The sequence below is a fragment of the Paramormyrops kingsleyae genome, chromosome 6 (genome assembly GCF_048594095.1).
Source record: "Paramormyrops kingsleyae isolate MSU_618 chromosome 6, PKINGS_0.4, whole genome shotgun sequence".
Lineage (NCBI taxonomy): Eukaryota > Metazoa > Chordata > Actinopteri > Osteoglossiformes > Mormyridae > Paramormyrops > Paramormyrops kingsleyae.
Window position 1 is genome coordinate 13648207 of NC_132802.1, and position 17058 is coordinate 13665264.

The 17058-nt window shown below is 50.1% G+C and overlaps 2 protein-coding genes across 8 annotated transcripts in view; one reads left to right on the forward strand and one right to left on the reverse strand.

The window, feature by feature from the left end:
- The window catches only part of alcama (activated leukocyte cell adhesion molecule a), a 41933-nt gene extending 38654 nt beyond the window's left edge, over window positions 1-3279 (forward strand). For 3 of the 5 annotated variants that reach the window (XM_072713705.1, XM_072713706.1, XM_072713707.1), the window contains exons 13-16: window positions 127-156; window positions 692-806; window positions 1161-1278; window positions 1771-3279. In XM_072713705.1, coding sequence (XP_072569806.1) covers window positions 127-156; window positions 692-806; window positions 1161-1248 — 233 coding nt within the window. In that variant the 3' untranslated portion in view covers window positions 1249-1278; window positions 1771-3279. Of the gene's footprint in view, window positions 1-126; window positions 157-691; window positions 811-1160; window positions 1279-1770 lie in introns of those variants that run through there. The other 2 variants (XM_072713708.1, XM_072713709.1) reach the window with 2 other exon arrangements.
- Window positions 3280-3785: 506 nt separating this feature from the next.
- cblb (Cbl proto-oncogene B, E3 ubiquitin protein ligase) overlaps window positions 3786-17058 on the reverse strand; it is a 42118-nt gene continuing 28845 nt past the window's right edge. For 2 of the 3 annotated variants that reach the window (XM_072713702.1, XM_072713704.1), the window contains exons 6-18: window positions 15860-15997; window positions 14851-14938; window positions 14479-14610; window positions 12721-12921; window positions 12391-12576; window positions 10689-11033; window positions 9760-9845; window positions 8390-8527; window positions 8083-8162; window positions 7903-7986; window positions 6868-7011; window positions 6650-6775; window positions 3786-6240 (exon numbers count right to left, since the gene is read on the reverse strand). In XM_072713702.1, coding sequence (XP_072569803.1) covers window positions 5975-6240; window positions 6650-6775; window positions 6868-7011; window positions 7903-7986; window positions 8083-8162; window positions 8390-8527; window positions 9760-9845; window positions 10689-11033; window positions 12391-12576; window positions 12721-12921; window positions 14479-14610; window positions 14851-14938; window positions 15860-15997 — 2014 coding nt within the window. In that variant the 3' untranslated portion in view covers window positions 3786-5974. The remainder of the gene's footprint in view (window positions 6241-6649; window positions 6776-6867; window positions 7012-7902; window positions 7987-8082; window positions 8163-8389; window positions 8528-9759; window positions 9846-10688; window positions 11034-12390; window positions 12577-12720; window positions 12922-14478; window positions 14611-14850; window positions 14939-15859; window positions 15998-17058) is intronic. The other variant, XM_072713703.1, reaches the window with a different exon arrangement.

Consider the following 17058-nt stretch of genomic DNA (forward strand, 5'->3'; position numbering starts at 1 on the left):
AAAACAGATGATTACAGATCGTTTTCTTTTCCTTATGATACCCTGAGTGGATGGATGGATGGTTGAACGAGTGATACTTCTTTGCCATATATCTGGAATTTAATTTCATTTTATATCTGATTTCAGTAATTGGGGAGGAGAGCGGGAAGCGAGAAGGTAAGGTTTTTATTTTGTTTTGTTTAACAGTTACTTTTCTTTTCTCAGTTAAACGAGACCTAGTGTGAACATGCAACCCTGAGTGACAAAACAAAACAGGGTTTATCCCCGGCAGCTATAAAGCGATCTGTAATCTTGTAAAGCGTATAGTTGATCACTGGGACCGTGATTATTGGCTGGTTAATTTTAGCCTCACAATTGTGGCGTCGCTCAGTAGCGCCGTCTCTGATCGGGTGTGGGTGTTAGCATCCAGTCGATTGGGCAATCTAGAGCAGCCCGACCAATCCGAAAAGCTCTCTTATCCACCCCATTGCCAGCCGTTCCGCACGCTAACGGACTTTTAGTGGGTCTGTACGCACTCGCCAGGCCTGTCACTCAGCCGCACCATTTCCCCATGTGTCCTGTGTTTTCCTTTTCCCTTCCACCGACATGGTCTCCTTCCCCTAAAGGCGCGGTGGCGTTTCCCGGGGGGGGAATGAGGTGGGCGAGGGTTGCTTTTGGACGGTGTGCTGACGTTTCACTTTCACTCTTTCAGGCAGCGCGGACGACGCGGACGACCAGGCCAAGCTGATTGTCGGGGTTGTGGTTGGCCTTCTGTTAGCCGCAGGCGTTGTGGGCCTGCTCTACTGGATATACATAAAGAAGTCAAAGTAGGTGACCTGCTGATACCAGTATATAGTTCTTTGCAAAAAGCCATTAACCAGGGGTGTATGCAGGGGTGGGACCATAGGGACACTGACCCTAGCTGAAAGCTGATTGGCTCTTGTAGTGCCTCTGGCCCTGTCACTCACTGATTCAAAACATATCATTGGCTAATAAGGGTGGCCCATCTGTATGAATTAAGGTCCCTCTTATGCTCCCTACTTAGAAAATCCTAGAATCACCCCTGACGTTAACAACTGTGTAGCTTTCCCCATTTTACACCCCCCCCCCCCCCCCTTAGTGTTAAGTGTATATATCCTGACCTGTATTCTTTGATGAGGAAGCCAAACGTGTCGTTCTAGACGAGGCAGTTGGAAGACAGGAGAGAAAGAATCCGGGACCTCGGAGGAGAGCAGAAAACTGGAAGAAAATCAGAAGCTGGCAGTGTAGACGGCACCTCCACCCCTCTGCGATGGCACGGTGGGTATAGCAGGCGTTTGGAGAGACGGGTGGGGTCCTGGGTTGGGCTGCGGCCTGCAGATCCAGAGTCACTGGATCTCTCTTGGTATTGGCTCTGTTAGCAGGGTTGGTCATTTTTTATCTAGCTGTTTCTCTGCCACGTCCATGTTACACAGCTGACTACATACTTCAGCTGTTCAAATGCCCCCCCCCCCCCAAACCCCCAGTGGGGATAGATAGAGTAAGGCAGTCTGACTAGAAGGATAAATTGAAGATTTAGCCTGTGTTATGACACAGTATTTGCTGTTTGTTTAGATGAAAACCATTTAATTTATGAGTAGATATCACGATGCATGGGGACGGATCCTGCTCCGTCATCTTGGGTTTCATTTGTAGTGACGAAGGTGTTATTCCTTTTATCAGCTGCAAGGCTTTCATTGTTCCATCAACATTTTATTTAAGCTACTTTCATCATTTAAATCAATATACATGTGTGCCTCTTGTCATATCCAGGGAAGCAGAAGATGCCTTTTCATATCGGACTTTGACACCAAATCCAGAACACCGGAGCCGTTGGACATGCAGCATTTCCTCGCACAGCACGTTATGCAGAACCGTCTCAGACTCCAACGGAATCTCCTTAAACTTCTCACCCACCATCTCAAAAAAGTCAATGGAAGTATTTTTTTAGCTATTTTTTTGCATAAAAATGGGATTTTTTTTTCCATTTTTGGTTCCTGGTGAATGCTTTTTGTTTTCTGTATCTGCGCAGTATTGGCTCAGTGAGTTTCGACTATTCCTGACACTGTCATTGATGTACATTTTTAAATGTCTATCTTTCATACACGTGCGCGTGGGCGCCGCTATCCTGGCAGGAAGATATGATCTGGAATAATCCATGGACGACGTTCTGTGGCCAACTGGAGACTTCACTCTACTGTTGATGTTACATTTCAAATTTGGCCCCTAATAAACATGCACCCCTCCCCCCTTGGCCCCAAACTGCTCTATTATACCTATTTGGAGGATCCTCAGACTTTATTTTGATGTGAAAGTGCCGGCCAAAATGCTTGATGCTCTTGATTTTATTTAATTTTGTCAAAGACCATGGTTAGCCTTAATTGTGTTGTATGTTATTTTCGGGGGATGACGGGCGGGCTGTTGTATATGGTGAATATGTATCTCTTGGGGGGGGGGGGGGGGGGGGATGGGATGGTCTTTGTGTTAAATTGATTCTGAACGTGGGCCTGCTTTGTTTGTACACAAGTCATACTGCTGAATTTTTAACACTAATGTTTCTGTGATGCCCTGCCCACGCACTACAGCCTGTGTCATCTTACGCTGCGTACGGACACCCCCGAGCACACGGGATCTACTGTCCCCCCTCCCTCCCCATTGCCCACCGTGCTGGTGTCGCCAGGGGGGGGCGTTCTCTGTAGGTGGAAGGTCGATGTAAATATGGCAGAACATCCCGCTTTGCCTCTATTTATGACGTGCGGGACGAGTTTAGGAGTGTTTTTGCATACATTTAGGTAGGTATAATAAATTTGGAATTTTTTATTATCCATTTCGATTTCATGTTGGATCACATAGAAGAATAGATGGTGCTGAGACTGTATAAAATAGACGGTTACTGGCCGCCATTCCCCGTCGTTAGGATTCTTCGTTGGGATACATCGTAGTTTCCATACTGAAGGTTAACGCTCAAGGTTTGTTAATCGTCATCTTTGTTCATTTTAAACCATCAGGTCAGTAGTGACACCAAAGAGAGTCAAATGAGAAGGCCATACAACTACTGTAAATATTTTGTGTTTTTTTGTACTTTTTGTTAAATTGTACATTTTGGGGGGAAAAAAGACATCTGAACAAACGTCTCATTTGCATTATCTGATTTTTTTTTTTTTTCATTTTTTTTGTTGGTTTTGCACCTGTGTCTTTACTGTACTCTGGATAGAAGCATGCTATGTTTTGTTAAAATTTTACATCATACGAGACTAAATAAATCGAAAGTTGTTGACGGTCCTCCAGCGGCGACTGTGACCATGGGTCCGTGGGAAATATAGGTGGTCTTTGCTGTGCAGAAGAAACAAAGGTAATTGAAAAGGCTCCGGCAACTAGGCTGTAAAACAAAAAGCTACCTCTTCAGTGTGTAATACGTGTCGTCCCAACCCCAGTCCAATGAAAAAATAATCATTCATAGTTAATAGTTCTAGCATAATGTAAGAAATCCATCCTGGATGGATGACGTAGGTATTTCCGCATGAGGGACGTGAATGAAAACCTGGAGGGTCCTCTGTTTACAGTCAGACTGCCGTGAGAAGCTCTCAGGCTCAGCGTGGGGGGACAGCTTCACGCATCTCTCTTCCGGAAGAGACTAAGACTGTCACTCAAATTTTTTACGTTAATTAGATGTGGTTTGAAACCCACGATTTTTCACAATTCCTGGGCTTGTTTAATCAAGTAATCAAATTTGTGAAGCTGTCAAAAAAAAAAAATCACATCTTGTACAACAATAAAGTCACCAAATCTTTCTTGTTAATACTGGCTTTTATAAAACGTTTCACAAGAATGGACATGAGGTTAATTACTGAACAGTGGAAAAAAATATCAATAGAATGCTTTAATAAAGTATAAATTAATTGCACACCACTGCTTTTATATGTTACACAAAGCATTTTGACAAAAAAACTTACAAAAATAGGAAAAGGAAGGGAAAAAAAACATTTACTGCAACCTGAAGACTGCCCACCTGGAGAGAGGGGGTAGGTCAGCCGTCAGCCAGAGACGGTTCAAGTTTACGACAGGGAGAAGGAACCAGTGCAAAAATGAAGCTTCAAGTTATTATAAAACCTGAACATGGGGAACCGAACGCGGCTGGTAAAAATAAATGACGGCAAAGAAATCGTGATGAACGAACGCTGGCAGACAGAGGAACGACACGCTGAGGACTGAGCGCTCAGAGAGGCCACGTTTCAGACTCGTGTCTGATAAACTGGCTCGTTCGTTTTCTTTGACTACGGAAAAGCAGCGTTTAAAAAGATTACCGAAAAACAGCCGATTTTCCAGGGTGAACCCAGGCCTATGTTTTACCGAAATAAAAACACTGAATATTAAATATGTGCATCTTTTTACTGCAAATTAAAAAAAAATCACCATGTGACATCACACTGAATGTAAATGTCCTCAAAAGGGTGAATCACGTTTCCGAGGAGCGGTTTCTCATACAAATGCTTGTTTTCTGCAATGCGTCTCTGTATGTGGTATTCCGGTTTATTATAGTAGGTGGGAATCTCCTGTCTTGGATGTCTGATCTAGTGGTTATTGGCAAGAGACGCATCAGAGTCCGGTTCAGCTCTCAGGGTCATGTGACCCAGGAGTCCATCTTCCTTGTCTTTAAAGTGCACAAGGTTTGGCCCCAGCCTCGACGTAGGCAGGCTGTACAATCTGTAAATGCGGGGGTGTGCCCACAGGAACTGCTAAACCTTCCAGGGTCCACTGCAGTATGCTAAACCTTCCAGGGTCCACTGCAGTATGCTAAACCTTCCAGGGTCCACTGCAGTATGCTAAACCTTCCAGTATGACTCCCCCCACCACCCCCCCCAACTTTGGCACATCATGAATGGTAGTACCCAGTTTACCAGGTCCACCCCCCTCCCTTCTCAGAAAGAAACGTCATTGCAAAGATAACAGCAATAAAAACGAGAAGATAGGTCAGTCCAGGATGGAGGGGGGGGGGGGGGGGGTACCCCCACTTCCTTTTTGGCAGTAGCTCTAAAATCGCTGAAAACGGTATCATCCCCCCCCCCCCCCAGAGTACATTCAGAGGTTTGTTTAATGGCGAACAGCCTGAGCTGTACAATGACTGGCAGTACATTCAGAAAATGCCACTGGGGGAAGTTCATAGGAGTGGGGTGGGGGGGGTGGCCTTTTGAGAGTTCAAACGCACAGGCAGCGCATGTGTACAGCCAGCAGAGGGCACCATTCAGCAGCAGGACGCCTTGGTCTTTGAAGCCGCCTCACAAGCCACTCAGGACGACCTCAGTCAATCGTGGTATGGATGGGTACCACCCTAGATTTGTTTTTTTTTCCTTCCCCCTTTCATTTTTTGAAAAGGTTGAAGCATTGCTCCGATTTTAGAAACTGCTTACATACACTCAAGCTCTGCAGAGCACGCCGGCTCTTTAAAAGGAATAATGAAAAATGAAAGTATAAAATCGAGAGGTTTGCACTCGACATCCAGAGCAGACGGAGATGTTGAGTGGAGTGACGGCCGGACGCTGGAGACACAGGCGTGTCCAGGGGGCAGTGGGCGAATGGAGGGAGGCCAGATAATAGCAAGGGGGGGGGGGGGGGGCAGCACCAGCAGCAAAAACAGTAGCGACCTGCACACATCAGCCACCCCTGAACTAACAGGATGCGGGGGGGGGGGGGGGGGGGGGACATATACCAGTAAAGCCAGCATACAGCGGTGACAAGGAACCAGCTGTTCACTGTAAACAATGAGTTTTTTTTTCTTTTTCACAGGTTTCCATAAATAAACAGTTCTGCCCCCAAGGATCCTGATTCTCCAGAACCAGAACCAGGTGGTTGTAATCAAATAGCCACATTCGCGCCAGATTGTTTAGGATCCCTGACCACCGTCAGCGTCGACGCTGCAGATCCGAGTCTCTATCCCTCCTGTGGGGGGCGCTCTCTGGAACGGGAGACCCTCACCGGCTTAGTGGTTGAGCCTGGGAGGCACCAGGGCGAACTCCCTTAAAATGTTCCGTGCCACGTCCACTTTGTTTTGGGCAATCATCAGGGCCCGCTTGACATCCTCGAAGGAGTAGCCCTCTCCCATCAGCTGGGCAATCTTGGCGTCCACGTTCTCGCGGTCCGGCTCCTGCCCGTGGCCCTTCCTCTGGTGCACGTCCGGGGGGGTCTTCCGGGGGCGGGGCTTAGGCGGCCTGGCGGGTGCCTGTATGCCATCTGCGGGCACTGCGGCTGAGGAGGCAGAAAGGGGTGTGCGCCAAGGTTAGCATGATTAGCATGACTGGGGGGATGGACATTAAGATTACATGTGGACTCATTTCCTTTTTAGATATATACCTTTATGGATACAATTACTGTGAACATCCTGACCTCACTCAAGTCTAAATTACAATTGCAATTACCTTATTTAGAGAACGCCCTTATCCAAAGTGAAATATATATATTTTCAGAAAACAGGGTCAAAACAATCTCTGGAGCAACTGGGGCTCAGGGCCCCAACGGTGACATCACCCTGCCCATTCTGAGATTTGAACCTGCAACCTTCTGATCACTGACACTGTGTCCTGATCCACTGAACCCAACACTGCATCATTCACAGCAAAAACAGCCGCGTTGTGAGCACGTCCCGACAGAGCCCGACCTGAGGTGGGGGGCAGCTGGTCATACTCCTGGAGTGGCCGGGGGGAGGGCTTCACCATGCCGTCCCCGGTCTGCCTCCTCGCTGGGGGCTTCGGCCCTATGCTGCTCAGCATGTCCAGGAATGGATCTGAAATATGGCGGATGGATGGACGCAGATGAAACTCTGACTGAGAGCAGCCCAAAACACAAAGGAGGGGTTCAAGAGGTGGACAGCCTTACCAGAACCATGCAGGTATGGGTCTGGGTCCGAGACGGGCCTGTGGGCCCGTGAGAATGACGGCGAAGATGAAAGGTCTGTGAAGCTGTGTCGCACAGGTGGAGGCGGTGGAGGCTGCAATGGAGGAGGGTTGAAGAAATCCTCTGCTGTTAAGACAAGTTACAAAGAAAACACACGAAAAACTGAGTTCATTAGGGATACTAAATAAACTGTCATTAAACCTCCTATCCACTAGGTGGCACTAAAACATAACACAACACTATTATAAAATGCAAACATGACACATGAGCTGTTAGTCCTGTAACTGACTTACACAAAAGAGTTAGATTTTTAATAACTTTGTTACTTGAGAAATGTTATATCCAACTTCTTTGGATGAGAAGACCCATACTTTTCTGGCAAAATTCTGGGAAAATTAAATTCAAGGATACAGAGTAATGTTAATGTCAAACATTACTTGAACCACAGAGGAGTCTTTATGATTTTAGGATGGTTTTAGGAAGCTGAAGACATGACAGGATTAAACTCTGGCATTAATATTCTTCCCTATTTATTTTGCAATATTTTGGCACAAATTCATCAAGAATGCCCTTTCAAAAATTTCATTTTATTTATTCCTCTTTTTTGTGGCTCAGGTAATTAAATATTTGGGTCCTGAACAGATACAGTACAGTAAAACAATAGTCTTCAAAGGCCAATGGAATCGTGGCTCCGGCACTACAAATCAAAGAAGTGAAAACCACACGTTTGCAAGAAAAAAAACACTTGGTGGGAGACCAGAACTAACCAGAAATAAAAATAAAAAAGCAGCAGACAAATAAGACAAAATGGAACAGATGAAACAAAAAGAAGATAAAACTCTGGTGCTCGTAGGGAACAGAGTGTGGGTGCAAAACCTTTGGCAAGGCTGAGTGTCCAGGGTCATTGATTTATTCCAACCAATCAAAACCCAAAAACACAAGAGACCAGGAAAGATCACATACTACTGATACGAGGCCCAGGGGAACACATCCAGGGTGTGGGGGGGCTTTGACTACCTTGAGGGGGGAGCAGGATGTCGTAGTCTGAGGGTGTCCTGTTGTGGGGGGCGCGTGGCAGCAGCCCAAAGTCAAACTGAGCACCTGAGGAGCACAGGGAAAAGGTTAAAGCAATCAGGGGCGCCCCCTGCTGATGAGGCAAGGTGCGGCACGCCAAGCGGGAGCGGCAGCCAGCCTTACCGTTTTCCACAGTCTTGTGCTTCCTCCCATCACCGACATGTTCAGAGGAGCCGTTGGTCACCTGGCCATTCTCCAGACCCCTGGAATTAACAGGAGCCCCACAGGTGAGAGGCCCATCCTACACCACAGCTCCCTTCGCCTTCCTTCACCCCCTGCCAGGCAAATCTCCCTGCAGTAGCCTAGCTGACACTCTCATCCACACCAAATCCTCAGATTACATCCTGGTGATCTTAGCCATCCTGCCCCCTGCTGGCCACACAGTTCCTGATGCTGGACATAGGCCACAGACAGCAGGAGAATCTGTTACCTGGAGGGAACCCGGACTGCGACCGAAGGCTGGATCAAAACCACAGCGTGAGATGACGGGATCTGGTACTGGTCTTCCTCCCAGTCCGGTGCCGCCCGCGGCCTCTCGGTGAACAGGTTTGCAAATGGGTTGGGGGTTCTGAAAGGCAGACAACTAAATCATTACGGGGGCAGGGGGAGTAACTACCAACAGGGTCATTAGTAACGCAGAAGCCAAGGTGAGTCGTCGTTTCATCAAGTAGGACACAGTCAGAGCCCCGAAGCCCGGCGTATGGATCATTCGCGCGATATCCGAGATCATCTGCGGCCCGAGAGCAGAGGACCAATTACAGACTCGCTGACTGTGATATACTGAGGTATTACAGCAACCAAAGTCTGAAAAAATAAACTAAGATCGCTGAGGCTGAGGGGAGACCTTGAACATAAAAGACAGAGATACTACAACCGTAGATAAAACTGTCCTTTGGATAAAGGGCCAGAGATAAATTAATTCAAGTTTTATCCAAGTTTTTAAAACCTAACAGGGACGCACACTGCTTGACCGAGTACTGACAGACAAAGGGGGGTGGATTCGGCTTGACATCCCCTCCCAGTGTCACAATCCTCCCCCGCCATCATCCTTGCCCCCTGCTGTCCACACCCAGCATTCACTCCCATCCGACCAACATCTGCTCCAACCTAAACCTAAAAAAAACAACAATTGGCATTCGGACGAATTGCAGTGGATTCTGGGTGGTCTGAGGCTCAGCAAACACACCCAGCGCCCACTTCTCTGCTCAGAAATATTTTCCTTAAAATGGAGGATGCGAAATAAATTGTTTATGAATCCAGAAAAAAAAATCCCACTCCTCAATCAGCAGAGTTATCATTAGTGTCAGAAAACCGTGTCGAAACGCCTTCGACCAGAACCGCTGCTGAACGGACTGCTGGCCAGAACTGAATGACCGTCTGCCAATCTGAGACGGATTATTCATCTGGGAGATTGGGAGCCAGACCCATTACTTTACCGATCACCTCACTGCATGGTCATAATTACAATTAATTAATAATTGAAATTCTGTTACGGCTGTCAGTGCGGTCCAGCATTAAAGTGTGCCGGTAAACCTTGCCTTTTCCAAATGCAATAAGTGCAAAAGAGCAAATAAATCCTGGTTCTTTAATTCGGCTTATCATACGCCTTAAGTAACCTGTCTGCAAGGTCTTAAAGGGGCAAGCAAGCTGTCCATTAGCGCAACTTTGAAAGTTTTTCGGTGGCTCTCATTAGCGGTTCTGAGTCTCCTCCGAGGACCAAGATCTCCTGCTGTGTTCCAGGAGGGGGCAGCGAAGCACAGGGTCCAGATGGCCTCCTGGGTGGGGTGTGGGGGGGCTTACTTTTGGGTGAGCGCAGGAGGGGGCGGGGAGTGCCGCATGGGGGGGACGTCGTACTCCTCGCTGGTCAGGGGCCCATTGGGGAAGGGCTGCAGGAACAAGAGGAGACGGGTTAGAGACTGGAAGGCGGGGGGCTGTTTCTCAGGCCAGACACGGCAGAGATAAGGCTCTCATGGCCGGAGATCGATACACACACCCCCCCCCCAATGGATTAACAGCCCAAGGACACAAGGGCTGTCAGGCAGGCAGTGGCAGGACACAGCTCCACGCTCCCAGGCTGATTAACCTCCCCACACCCATCTGCACATGCTGGTTTCACTCCCCGATTCTGGAAGCTTCTCTGGCTGTTGGACGAGCTGGAGGTGGACAGCAAATGTGCCAGGTTGATGGGTCAGGTGTGTCTGACACCCCCTGGCTGGGCCACGTTAAAATAATGACCTGGAACAAGCAGGGGTAGGAGCACTGACTGGGAGGGCGAGGCCAGAATCAGCAAACAGACTGGGAACACTAGAATAGGATGAACTGAATGTCCTGGTGCTTCAGCATAAACCTGGTCCCGTGTCCACTGGGTGTGAATCTCGCTCCCTGGGGATAGGGGGTAATCTCAGAGCCAAGAAAACATGGGGGGGCCAAAAGAAACATTCATCTAACGGCTGTCCCTTGAGCGCCGGGTAACAGGAGTGTTTTGGGAAGCCCAACCCCCCCCCCCCCCCACCGCCACGTCGGAGGGCAATGACCGGCACCGCAGTCGGCGAGCGTACAGCCAACCGGCTGGAAACACCATGTTCTGCCAAAACTCACAGCCCAGAATAACGAGAACGCCGTTGTTGCTAGGTAACGTGGCCGCGAAAGTGGGCTGCTGCTTTCTTGAGTCGTTGTCGCGGAAACAGTGGTGGGCCATGTCCCTCCCCCACCCCACCCCCCATGCTCACCTTAGCCACGTCGGCTAGCGCCTCCAATCTGTGGTGCTGCCTGCCGAAGCCACCATCACCGGGGGCACAGGGCACAGGCCGTCCGTTGAGGTGGGAGGGGGCAGCATGACCCAATTTCGGGGAGCGGTCAACCGCCACCAGGGGGCTCTCTTTGGGACACCAGGGTTCAGGGCCCGGCTGTGGGTCACGTGGCAGGCCCGCACCGGGGAGGGGGCCCCAGGCTGCCCGGCCATCTGGGGGGATCGGAGCCGGCCTCTCAGGGGGCGGCGGCGGGGGTGGGTCACGCAGGGGCGGGGGTGGAACCGGGAGGGGCTTGTCTGGCTTCCTAGACATCCCAGGAGAAGACTGGAGAGGAAAGGGGCGCAGTCATAAGAGGGGCGGGGTTATGGAGACTATAGGGCAGTGATAATCACAGGAGAGGGCGGGGTTATGGAGACTATAGGGCAGTGATAATCACGGGAGAGGGCGGGGTTATGGAGACTATAGGGCAGTGATAATCACGGGAGAGGGCGGGGTTATGGAGACTATAGGGCAGTGATAATCACGGGAGAGGGCGGGGTTATGGAGACTATAGGGCAGTGATAATCACAGGAGAGGGCGGGGTTATGGAGACTATAGGGCAGTGATAATCACAGGAGAGGGCGGGGTTATGGAGACTATAGGGCAGTGATAATCACAGGAGAGGGCTGGGTTATGGAGACTATAGGGCAGTGATAATCACAGGAGAGGGCTGGGTTATGGAGACTATAGGGCAGTGATAATCACAGGAGAGGGCTGGGTTATGGAGACTATAGGGCAGTGATAATCACAGGAGAGGGCGGGGTTATGGAGACTATAGGGCAGTGATAATCACAGGAGAGGGCTGGGTTATGGAGACTATAGGGCAGTGATAATCACAGGAGAGGGCTGGGTTATGGAGACTATAGGGCAGTGATAATCACAGGAGAGGGCTGGGTTATGGAGACTATAGGGCAGTGATAATCACAGGAGAGGGCGGGGTTATGGAGACTATAGGGCAGTGATAATCACAGGAGAGGGCTGGGTTATGGAGACTATAGGGCAGTGATAATCACAGGAGAGGGCGGGGTTATGGAGACTATAGGGCAGTGATAATCACAGGAGAGGGCTGGGTTATGGAGACTATAGGGCAGTGATAATCACAGGAGAGGGCTGGGTTATGGAGACTATAGGGCAGTGATAATCACAGGAGAGGGCGGGGTTATGGAGACTATAGGGCAGTGATAATCACAGGAGAGGGCTGGGTTATGGAGACTATAGGGCAGTGATAATCACAGGAGAGGGCTGGGTTATGGAGACTATAGGGCAGTGATAATCACAGGAGAGGGCTGGGTTATGGAGACTATAGGGCAGTGATAATCACAGGAGAGGGCGGGGTTATGGAGACTATAGGGCAGTGATAATCACAGGAGAGGGCGGGGTTATGGAGACTATAGGGCAGTGATAATCACAGGAGAGGGCTGGGTTATGGAGACTATAGGGCAGTGATAATCACAGGAGAGGGCTGGGTTATGGAGACTATAGGGCAGTGATAATCACAGGAGAGGACTGGGTTATGGAGACTATAGGGCAGTGATAATCACAGGAGAGGGCGGGGTTATGGAGACTATAGGGCAGTGATAATCACAGGAGAGGGCGGGGTTATTCAATGACAGAGTGTAGCCACCCAGAGGGCGATACGCACCTTGGGGGAGCCGGTGGGACTGGCCGACGGTGAGCGGATTGCCCCCTTCTGGATGAGATCCAACCGGGGTGGCACCGGGGGCAGGCTGAGGTGCTGCATGCTCGCTGGGTCCTGCAGTGGCTTCCGCCGATGGGTCCCCGGGGACGAGCTGGGCGACATCACCGGGGAGTTCTGGCGGTCCGTACACTGAGGAGGGGGCATGAAAACTGTCAGCCATGCCATTCCTGCCAAGTACCGGCTAAGTACCAACAGTTTACAGAGAGACGCACACATTCGAACTAGCTAATCCTGCCCTGCAGGTATAGTGGGAAGGCCTGGAATAACTGTTACCTTCCGGATGCTCTCCAGGCTGTTCATCACCAGCGGCTCTTCGCGGTCATCGTCGTCGTCCAAGTCCAGCATGGGCGAGGCGAAGTGTTCCATGAAGAAGCACTTGGCACCATCGTTCCGCGGGTCGAATGGGTCCACGATGATGGGCTCCGTGCCCTTGATCTCACACCGGCAAAATGGACAGCCCTGCCCATCAGAGTCCTGGGGGACAGTGGGTATTGCTCCCTTATCCGGACAATAACTCAGAATAAATCACCGAGCGGTATGGTTATAATTTTTGGCATCCATAAGGAACCGCTTGTGCGCAGGGATGAAGGCCAGGAGAAGATAGAACAGCTGTTACTCTGTTGGACACATGGTCTTAGTCACCGTAACCTGAAGGTTTGAACAGAACAGCATTTACTCCCCCACCCCCCAACCCCACTAAAAGAGGAACATTTGGCTAGGCACACTTCACGCTCAAAAAAATAAATAAATAAATAAATAAATAAATAAATAAATAAAAACTTGTGTTTGCAAGCTAACGAGAGAGCCGCTTGGTTTGAATGCACCACAAGCCGTTAATTACAAGATGGAACTTTAATGATGAACTTGCTCCCTCGCGCTAGTGGGTTTTTATTCCTTTAAACGTGAGAACGAGAGGTGCCATCTGGAACAAAGCTTTTCCGAGACATCGGAACATTGTCGGAAATGCTAATCCTAATTAGCCACAAGAGACAGTCACATCCCGACTTGGAGAAGGTGTTGGTCACACTACTGACATTACGAAAGGACTCTGCCATGGCTTCGAGGGAAAGAGCTCGCTGCCTTTGCCTCTCCTGAAACACGCCATTCCCAACACAGCACAGGTGCTTCCGTCATTCCGCTCACACCTCACGGAACATCTTTTTCCCAGATTGGTGGGGAAAGCAGTGAATTTTGCTGTGGTGTTGGGAGGCTAGAAAAATGCTAAGGAACCGAGGTTTTGGGTCAGGAGGAGCCAAAACAAAGGAGATGAATCTGAATGTGAAAGAGGGGTCAGTGGTGAGTCTATTCGGCCCAATCTGCTACCCATCCTGGCTGTCGTGAGCCCAGAAAGCCTCTCCCATATAAAGCTTAAATAAAACACAAGAATGCTTCACACCTACATTTTTGTGGAGGAAAAGTCATTGATTGTGTCGCCCCTATACCAGTTGGCCAAGAAATGTTTGCAGTTAACTGATGGAGATCAACTATCACCAGGGCGATGCTGACGAGCTAGCGAGTCACAGCCAAGTCACGGAGAGTCATAGCGCGCACGGTTCTGAGCTGAGCCTGACTGCCAACGCACAAAGTGACATCTAACTAGGCCAGAGGAAGCCAAATGGACACTGTTTATGCCTGCAGAGCCTCTCTGTACCACTGCTCCTCATCATTGAACTTTATTCCCCCTCTCAGATAAACAAACATTTGTTTTTAACGCGAGGCACATGACTTCATCAGATGGAAATGGGTCATCGACAGATCTATGTTTACATTTTCCCAAGATGTGGAGGCAGTGACACCTGTCCATCTGACCCCCCCCTGTTGGAGATGTGGTCTCCTACATCATGAGTCCTCGACCACAAGGTTGTTTCGACCAGGAGCCATGAAGCAATTACACATATTTAAGCAGTATCAAATTGATGTGACATGTCTGCTTCAAGGGCCGCCAACTGCAGGCAGCAGTGAGGGGGTCTGCCTAATAGGTGGCCAGATACTGCCTGTTTTTTCCCCTCTAAGTGCAAGGGCGCCCCCTACCTGCCAGGCAGTGAGGCACGAAGTGCACATGAGGTGTCCACAGGGTTCGATCTTCACATCCTTGTCATTTTCGGCGCAGATCTTGCACAGCTGAAAGGTGGAACCCATCTCGCAGTACAGCTCGTACTGCTCCTGCGTACATGAATGGGAGAGGGGGTTGAAAAGGCGAGGGGGGTCAGTCACCCATTAGTTAAAACAGCAAAAGCCCCACTGACCCCAGGAATGCACACGGAACAGAGCCATGGACACATGGCGTGAGATTTACCCTCAGACAAGGCGCTGACACAGTGTCACTACATCGACTTCACTGCATCAAGAATTTAACAGCCACCACCTGCTGGGGGGGGGGGGGGGGACTGGGGCATCACCGACCTGTGTGACTTTGATGTGGTCGTGAGGTGTGGGCTCACACAGCCCAGTCAAGTCGGGGTTATAACTTCGGCCATCCGGGAAAAGGTAGCTGGAAATAAAAAGATCACATTTCGTCAGGTGGGAAGACGCCACAGGTGGTGCTGGGGCCCGAATCATGAACCCCCCCCCCCCACCGATTTTCACAGGTAATCACTCTGTGCCTCTCTGCAAGCCACCTCTCTCAGTGCTCAGCCAAGTGTGTGTGTGTGTGGGGGGGTGTTGATCTATCGCCAGGCTGGAAAGCCATGTCCAGTGAGTTGGGGGGTGGGGTGGGGGGATTGGACTGGGAAAGGGAGGACACTGGCAGGTAAGCAAGGGAGAAAACTTCAAAACCTCAGAGAGTCAAACAGGATGTTCTGTGTGCCATTAGGTCACGCAGCTGTAAGCAGCTAAAAATTAAACAGAAGAGATTCTAACTGGGGAGGGGGGTTATTAGTTAGAGAAACGGGTGGGTCTCTCTCAAGAGAAATGCATCCCACCCCTCAGATAAACAGGGGCTGGGCAGAGCCCCCTCCCCCCCCCCCACCCCGAGCCAGGGGGGGAAAGCAGAACGATTTATTGGAAGCCTGCCCTTCAGATGGGCAAGATTTGCACCCCCCCCCCCGGGAAGCATGTTCAACACTCGTCTCAACAAGTGTGAAACTTGAGAGGCCAGAAGCCCCCCCCCCCCACACCACTCAGGGGGGGGGCTTCTCATACACAGGAAATGTATTTCAGTCCTCCGTCAGCCCTCCCCTCATTTTCCTGGGGCGCCTCCACGGGACAGATATTCAGCGCTAATGCACTGCCTTGCAACAACACACACACACACACACACACACACACACACACACACACACACACACATACCTGGTTCGTATAACAAATATTGAAACATTCTTATGGTTTTACTTTTGCAAACAATCCCCCCCACACCATTGCCACCCCTGTGCCAAGGAGGAGGAGGAGGAGGAGGAGGAAGGGCACTCACAAGCCTTCCCTGTAGCCGTCGATGAGAGCCTGGAAGAGCGGCTTGTTGTGTGGGATGGTCTGCAGGATGTTGCCATCATTGGTGACGTAGCCGATGGCCCACTGGCCCAGACGGGTGCAGCTCAGCCTGAAGATGTAGCTGGGGGGGGGGGGGGGCTTTACTCACTGACAGCACAGGAAAACGTTGTTCATCTAAAATGAACCTCACCCCCCTGAGCCCTGCTGCAGGAAGGCCAGCGCCGTGGCGGACGCAGCCAGGCCCCCCCCGAGTCACAGCCAACCAACCGATCACTGCAATCCGGCAGGACCCCAGCGCCCAGGAACATCCCCCAGACCCCAGCCCCAAGGCGTCCACCGACATGCCTGTGCCGGTGCAAAGTACCTCCCCTTAAATCTGTATCAAGGCCACAGGCGCCTGCCGGATACCTTTAACTCACAACTTATTTCTGTGTCCTCGGAAAAATTTCATAAATCACCACAAAGCATATGAAATAGACACAGAATGTACAACCAAAATGGCAAACTCCAGCAGGGCGGCGTCCCCACACCCCTCAGAGCTGGGCCTCTGTCGCACCCTGGGGGTGAGGGATTCCCCTCAGGGCTCCTCATCCAGGTTCGAGTTCTCGGGCCATCTAACCCCGAGGTAATTAACCACACACCCCCGTCTCTCTTGCCACGTCAAGTCACCGTGGAAACATGAGCGTTTCTATGGCACTACATGGCTAATGGCGCCTTTCATTTTCCTGCTGTGTGCCCGATAATCAATTAATGATAAAAAAAAATAAAAATAAAAAAACAAACTGATTACCACCATAAAGTTTGTTATTATGCCTGTTCGTGTAAGATGACACAGATGCTTATGGTAGGCAACCCAAAACCTGCCGGTCTGGTGAACCAGAAGGCTGTGGGTTCAAGGGATCAGTAGCCTCAGAATGAGTTTATTTTTGACGTTAATCAGACAAGACAGCGGTTTAGGATGGAGGGGCCTCCGGAGGAAAACTCACCACATCTTCTGTATTGATACACTGTGTTATAGGGTATATGCGCTCCCTCGCCCTCCCCCCCCCCCTCATGTGACCCAGCAGACAGATTTCCCAAGTACTACTCATACAAAAGACAAATAAAATTTGGTAAATGACTCTTGACCCCCCCCAACCCCACCGCAGTCAGCAGTTTGGTATCTGCAGGTTGTGATTCAAC